This window comes from Micropterus dolomieu, linkage group LG20 (genome assembly GCF_021292245.1).
Source record: "Micropterus dolomieu isolate WLL.071019.BEF.003 ecotype Adirondacks linkage group LG20, ASM2129224v1, whole genome shotgun sequence".
In the NCBI taxonomy this organism is placed as follows: Eukaryota; Metazoa; Chordata; class Actinopteri; order Centrarchiformes; family Centrarchidae; genus Micropterus; species Micropterus dolomieu.
The window spans coordinates 16,063,954-16,071,500 of record NC_060169.1 but is presented as its reverse complement, the minus strand read 5'-3'; the positions used below and the strand labels follow the sequence as shown (position 1 = coordinate 16,071,500).

At 37.6% G+C, this 7,547-nt stretch overlaps 1 protein-coding gene across 1 annotated transcript in view; it reads left to right on the top strand.

The window, feature by feature from the left end:
- Positions 1–208: 208 nt before the first annotated feature.
- The window catches only part of mybpc3 (myosin binding protein C3), a 36,747-nt gene continuing 29,408 nt past the window's right edge, over positions 209–7,547 (top strand). Inside the window, exons 1-4 of the mRNA XM_046032028.1 lie at positions 209–257; positions 6,321–6,464; positions 6,819–6,896; positions 7,395–7,543. Coding sequence (XP_045887984.1) covers positions 233–257; positions 6,321–6,464; positions 6,819–6,896; positions 7,395–7,543 — 396 coding nt within the window. The 5' untranslated portion in view covers positions 209–232. The remainder of the gene's footprint in view (positions 258–6,320; positions 6,465–6,818; positions 6,897–7,394; positions 7,544–7,547) is intronic.

Genomic DNA, 7,547 nt, shown 5'->3' with positions numbered 1-7,547 from the left:
GGGCAGAGTTGCTGCTGGGATGGGATGAGCTTTGATGGGGAGGATGAAGGGGGGTGGTTGTTGTTTTTTGGACATTGTGTGTGTGTGTATAAAAGAAAATGGCAGGAGAGATGGGATGGTTCACAAAGAGGAGGGGGAGAGGGGGGCACGTATTAAAAGCAGGGGGCTGAGATAGACAGCAGACTGTCTATGAACAGTGAGTCGCGCTGTGGACAAGAGGAGATCATTCAGGATGCCAGAGCCAGTCAAAAAAGCAGGTAAGTGTGCTCATTGAGCTACTTTTGAAAATTTTGTCATGACACATAAATTCATTATGGAAATAGACCATCTTAGATTGCATTGTCTAAAAAACCAAACTTTTTGATATTAGTATGGTCCTGTTGTCAGACCACATGTCTATCTTCAGTAAAGTGGTTCATGAAAAAGCAAACAGTACACATGACCTATTAATTTACCTACTCATTATTTTGTTAGCACCATGTTGCAACTGAATATCCAGTGGTGTTACTTTACTTGTATTGTGCAATCTTCTCGTTAACCAGAAACCTCTTCTAAGAAACAACCAATGTGATATTACAGTATCGGTGAGAATATTCTACTGTGTTGTGCCCCGCCCCTCTTAAGCAACTGTAAACCACAGCTAAACCACTCACGTGAGAGTGACTGTTTGCAAAATAATGTGACATTTACATTTTACATGTATGTACATGTATGTATGTTTTTTTTAAATTGTGTAACCATAGTGTTCTTTAAGTCACAATTTTTGTCATTTTGTCACAATTAAAAGCAAATGTTCAGCCATTTGCCAGAAATTGAAGTCAAACAAGCAGTAGGACAAGCATATATGCCTTGATAAGACATTTAAACTTTACTATACTACAAATTAGGCATGAAAAACAGTAAAAGGTGCAAAATCCTATATAAACCAAAAAAGAATATTAACTTTAAAGTGTATTGAAAACAAAAATGAAATTGTAAAGTGGGTTAAAATGTCCTGTGTCTGCAGATAGTGAATGCAGTTTAAGATTAAGTCAACACATACAATTCAATAACATGCCATGGCTAAATGAGTTGGAACTATTAGCTTGTGCCAATACTCACGTAGCAGTAGCCTAAATTACAACATACTACGTGCAATTATCCACCCTTCGTCGTGAGTGTGTCATAGTTAAGCACCTTTTGGCCTTGAACTCAGTTACATGTCACATGGGCCAGGTGGAAACACTGTCTGCTGTGTCACATTTTCAGCATCACTGCATTCACAAAACCACAGATCCAAAAGTGCCTGACAGGATTCCAACTTGACAAATGACTTTCCCCAGGTCTTTTTCCCTCTCTTAGGTGTAATGGATTGTTGTTTGTGGAGTGAGAAGCCCAACATATCTCATATCAGGTGACACAGTACAGTCCAAATGGCCAGCTTGTGCGTGCCAAGACTTTTAGCTTCAAGGATTTGTTAAGGACAATAACTTGTGATCGTCTCTGCCTGTAGCTTTATTATCAATTATGATCAACACCTTGCAATCACAACATGTCCTTATACCTAAATGACAAAATAGGTTCATTGTCAGTTGTCCCAGAACGACATATATGATCGCTGGAAGGTACCAGTCCAGCTACAGGCATACTGGACATAAAGTAGATTAAGTCAAGTGACGTAAGTCACATGATGTTAAACATGTGGTTAACGTTGTAACAGTCACAGTTTGGTTAGGATTAGACAACAAAATTACTTGGTTAGGTTTAGGAAAAGACTGTGGTTTGGGTTAAAATAAGTATGTTATCTAATTCACGTGAAGTAAGTAAGTCATGTGACATAAGCCAATGGAACCTATACGGCCATTTTTCCGGTGAGGAAGGACTATGCAATCATCAACTCGATCTTTTTCAGTGTTTTGAAGTATTTAAAAAACTTGGTTTGCTTTGCCAACTTAAATGTAAAAACTGTGTATTTTAAAGTGTCTATAATCAATATTTTTATGATAATTTATAAAATGACAATGTGAAAGGGGTTGCTAAAAGTGATGAACTTGAATCTGCAGCTCCACTTGGCTTTTAAGGAGCTTTATGAAAACTTTGAGCTCATTGTTTAGCAGTCCACCCTGCAGCTTTACTGTTTTGGTTCACTCTCAACATTTTCATAGTGTTGTTTTTAGCCAAAGCAGTCAATTATTTTTCAGACACATTTCGCAGCCAAAACAATGTTGCAGGTTTAAGACACATTTTAATTAAAGGTGCTTTCATGTTGCATGATAAAAACAAAATAAGCGCCCACTCATGAAAACAGTGGCCTATAGCGCTACTAATGGTTAAAAACTCCACAAGGTACCTTTAAAACACGCTATTAACTAAAACGATGCAGATTTTTAATTGATAAAAATAATACATGAATAAATAATATAATAAAATGTTAATTGGAAATGAAAATGAAGTACATAATTACAAAAAAGAAAGTCTTGAAAACTACATTAAGTCATGGAAAGATTAGACTTTCTTTTTGAAAAGGTTAATATTGCATGGATTAGCACCAACCATCCCTAAAGTAATGATATCAGTGTTAAAATGCCAGCTCTCTTCAACATGTCAGCTGACTGTCAGTGAAATTAATCAGTATCTTGTATTCAGACAAAGACATTCCAAATAAATATCTGTTGTCTGTCATATTATGGCTAGACTACCAAAAATAAACCTATACCAACACGAATTTATGTTCTTAAATTAACAAAGTTGTTGAGAGTATACCAGCAAGATATTTCCTGAGTGTGAACTCTAATTTAATTAAATATCTAAATAGGAGAATTTAATTTAACAGTGTGGTATTATTAGTAATTTCACTGCCAGTCACTACAAACAATTTTGAATGAATTTTACATTAACTAAGATTAGTTAAGTCATTTTACCTTAAATGCGATAAAGGTGTGAAAGGTAAAGCAGAATGAAGGATTGACAACATGAAGAGAGCTACATCGTACAACTGCTGGCTGCAGACAGACTGAAGGCACATCATTCTTTCTGTGCCTCTAGAGTCACAAAAATACTCAAGTTAATCCCTCAACTATGATACCTGCACCCCTGTTGCAGCTGAAGGCTGCCAAGACTGCTCATTCAGTAGTCCGGTACATATGCATTCTATATTTAAATTAGGGTCATCTTGCAGCAAGTGGCGTTTCTTTTGTTTGGTGTGGTTTTGTAATGCTTTGTTGAACCGTGCAGGACTTAAACCTGAAAATAATAAGCCCCTACATTTTGCCTGCATACATTTCATGGTCCCAAACACCTGGTGTTACTGTTAAACACATGTCTACTTCCAGGGCTGTCAGTTACACTCACTATTTTTAGGTCCTTTTCAAAGACGACAAGTGTTTGAAAAGGACATTGCTGGGCACTTTTTATATCTTTTCAAAAAAAAAACCCTCACACAACAGGAAAGGCAACAGCCGGTTGTTTTACACAATGAATGTAAAACTTTGTTAAACTTAAAATCAACACTTTTTGATAGACACCATGTATTGATTTCCCCCCATTTAGGATCACTACCCATGCCTGTTACTACTATTTATATGTGTAGATAGTTCTGTTATTGTGTGAAGTTTGTTATAGATGTTCCAGATAAGTCTCTGACCACCGTTGGTTTGGCTTTGGGCTGTTCCACTCAGCACCACAATCAAAAACAAAAGCTAATGTTTTGACTGGATGTGAATTCATAAATGTGAATGGACTTAATTAGACCACTTGATCAGGATGACAGGAGGGATGGATACAGTGTGTGTGCTACGGCTATTGTTCATCCTGTAATGACCAACATTTTTTTAGGCAGTTCTGGAATGTGACAAAGTACATTTACTCAAGAACTAAGCTATGATTGATTGAGACATTACACTACTGATCTACTGTACTTCTTTTTAGAGGCAAATATTGTGCATTTTAATTCACTATACCTTTCTGACAGCTGTAGCTACTAGTGCCTTTGCCCATTAATAGTTTACATATATTCTCATCTTATAAATTATAATGCACTGTTATAGATTAAATAACCATTTAATATATAAATTACTTAAAATTTGCTCCACATTAAAAATACACACAATTAAATGCTGTGTATTTGTTTATCAGTGATAATAATCCAAATATACAATAGAAAGACATTCTGAATAGGGGCTACTCTGCATTATGAGTACTCTTTATACTTTAAGTACATCTAGCTGAAAATGCTTCTGTACTTACTTAAGTAATGCTCTGTATTTGTATAGCACCTTTCTAGTCTTTTCGACCACTCAAAGATAGATAAATAAATAGATGGATAGATAGATAAATAGATAGATATGTGACCATGTGACTTCATAAATATGACTTATTTGAAAGCCAGATGTTTGTGTTATCACATTCTGTGTGGGAGCGGGAAAAGGCAAATTTATCGGTTTTCATTTAGCCCCACCCAGTGTGCTGCACACTGTACAACACTGTACTTTTTCAACATGAGCAGCTCCGCTCAGCTCATGAGCCTTCTTCTCCTTTTGCTGAATACCCTATGCCCCTTCTCTACCCCTCTACCTCTCTTTCATCTTTTCTCTCTCTCTTTCTCTGCCTTCTCCAGTCATTGGCTTCTGTTTCAGAATGGATGAAAAGTTTGGGGGAAAAACAATATTAACATTTATCTGGATCTGTTATTTCTTTTAACAAAACTCTCTAAGTGCAAAGATTCACCTACTCTTACCTGTTATTTGTTTTACTCACAGTGTAATGACACTCACATCAATATCCACTCATCAAGACAATTACTGTATCTGTGTTTTCTCCTCAAGAGGATTTGATTACACACTAACAGCAGACATGTTAAAAAACAGTCTAATAGACACTTCAAATGCTTACTTTTTATTTTGAACCCACCCTCCCTCTCCAGTTTCAGCATTTGCCAAGAAACCAAAGACTCGGGAGGCAGAGGAGGGCTCCTCTGTGGTCTTTGAAGCAGAGACAGAGAAGCCTGACGCTAAAGTAAAATGGCAGTGCAACTCAAAGGACATTGCTAGTGGCAACAAATACGTGATCACAGCCTACGGAAACAAGCACACCCTCACTATAAAAGCCATTACCAAGGAAGATGCCAATGTCTATGGAGTGATTGCTGGGGGGTCAAAGGTCAAGTTTGAGCTGAAAGTTGTATCAAAGCCAGGTGGGAGACTTTGATGCTACAGCTGTGTGTTTGAGGTGTCTGCTTGCTCACCTGCGAGGCTGCTGATCGACACAGAGCACAAAGCAAAACGAAGCACTCAATGCAGAAAACCACTGAGGCAGTAAATACTTGATGCACTGCATGCACTTGATGTTTCTGCACATAAAATCACCCTCTGCACTCTCTGACAGCTGCTCAACAGCACATCTCACAAACAGCTTTGAGTGGTCTATCTGAAAAAGAATATTTTAAAGGAATTGTTTGACATTTTGGGAAACATGCTTATTAGCTTATTGCAGAGAGTTAGATGAGAAGATCGACACCACTCTGATGTCTGAACTGTAATTTCAACCAGGAGACTATTAGCCAATCTTTGCATAGAGACTGGAAGTAGGGGTAAACAGCTGGCTCTGTCCAAATGTAACAAAATCCAACTACAAATGCACCTCTCAAGCTTAATAAAGACTTAATCACTGGCCTAATCACATGTTCAGCAGTTTATCAAATCTATGGAGCACTGCACTGTATGTTGGAATGACTGTGTGCTAAGTGTGTGACAGAGCAACATTTGTGCCAGTCTGTCAGTGTGACCTGTTGAGGTCGTTTGTTTGGGTTTGATAAGGTGGAAACAAATCTTTAAGAAAGGCTGCAGACTAATGGGCCCAGTGTGCTACAAGAGACTGCCCACAGCTGTCTGTGGCTCATATCATAGCAACCCTTTAGTTTGTCTGAACAGCGACCTTGACCCTCACACCGGCACATTATTTCCTCATGAGTAACCACCACTTGACTGGCACTCAGGATAGGCATGAGAGGCAGCTGATAACGCATGGAAAATCAGCCGGCTGTTTGAAAATGATAAGACATAAGAAATATTTGGGCGATGAATGTTTGCCAAAGAATATTTTCACTCTGTCAAAACTGTGTTTAAAAGAATATCAATTAGATTAAATAGTATAAATGTAAAAAGAAAATAAAAAAGTGTCTTCATATACAAAATATGAATGTGTTAAGTCCTTCTCACAAATATGAATTAAATTTGTTAGACTGGTCACTTGCTTTTTGGAGTGGATTTCTCTTTAGTGGATAGTGTATGTGTATGTGGGTTTTTCATTGTCCCTTTAACATGTGACTTGTTATCTCTATGGAGATGGTAACACAAGAGCTCCAGTTGCCCCTGCTGATGGGCCGGGGGAGTCCAGTGCAGAACCAGAGCAGGCCCCAGCTCCACCTGCAGCAGCACCCACAGAGGACCAAACTGCTGCCCCAGCTCAAGATGCTCCTCCAGCTGAGGGTAGTAAGTCCCCACATTTGTTCATTCAGTCACTCATTTACTCCTTTGTTTAGTCATTAAGCACTTAATCAATTAGTCACGAGTCCATCCTCTTATAACTTTAAATAGATTTCTCTTGCCTTTGTATGTAGTGTAAGAAGTCTCTCTTAATGGATTTTCATACCCTATTCCCTATCCAAAGTGTCTTGAATTACATAAAAACTTGATAAATATCTTAAAACGTCCCTATTGCTCCAAGCTCATGATATGCTGGTTTTCATTTCCTGGTCTGATTTCTAACATGCTTTTGAATTTAACATTTTGATCCTCAACTTCGTGCTGTGGCACTCTGCTCTGAACCTGTTGGCTTTTCAGACCCCCAGCCTCCAGATACAAGACAGGACCTGACTGGACTCTTTACAGAAAAACCACAGAGTGGAGAGGTCACTGTAGGTGAGTGGCTTCAAATACAGGAATTCTTTTAATACATAATAATAAAATAACATCAGTGTTAGTGCAATTTTTGTTATTTAAAGGTATTGGGAAATGTGAAAAGAAGCAATGGAAATTCATGAGTATAACTACTACTACTTCTACTTCTACTTAGCTCTATATCTGCCTGAGCCAACTCGACTTTCCCCAATGAGGGATAAATAGAGTAGCATCTTATCTTATCTTTTGGAAATTATTTTAAGAATATTTTACTGGTGCTTTTTTTGAAAACTACCATTTGTAACAAATTGTTAATAAACTGTTTTGTTAAATGTACATGTACATGAATGAAAGTGATAAAAGTTATCGATTTTTATATCCATAGAGATATAGCATGACACTGAATGTATAAAATGTGCACGTAATGTGCTGATAATTTGTAGACTTTCATCACAGAATAAACAAAATAACAGCAAAACCTCAAAGATAAACCACATGCCAAATTGTTCTTCTGTGCAGGTGAAAACATCACGTTTGTGGCTAAAGTGAATGCTGAATCATTGCTGAAGAAACCAACCATTAAATGGTTCAAAGGGAAGTGGATGGACCTCGCCAGCAAGTCTGGAAAACACCTGCAGCTAAAGGAAACATATGACCGCAACACGAAGGTAA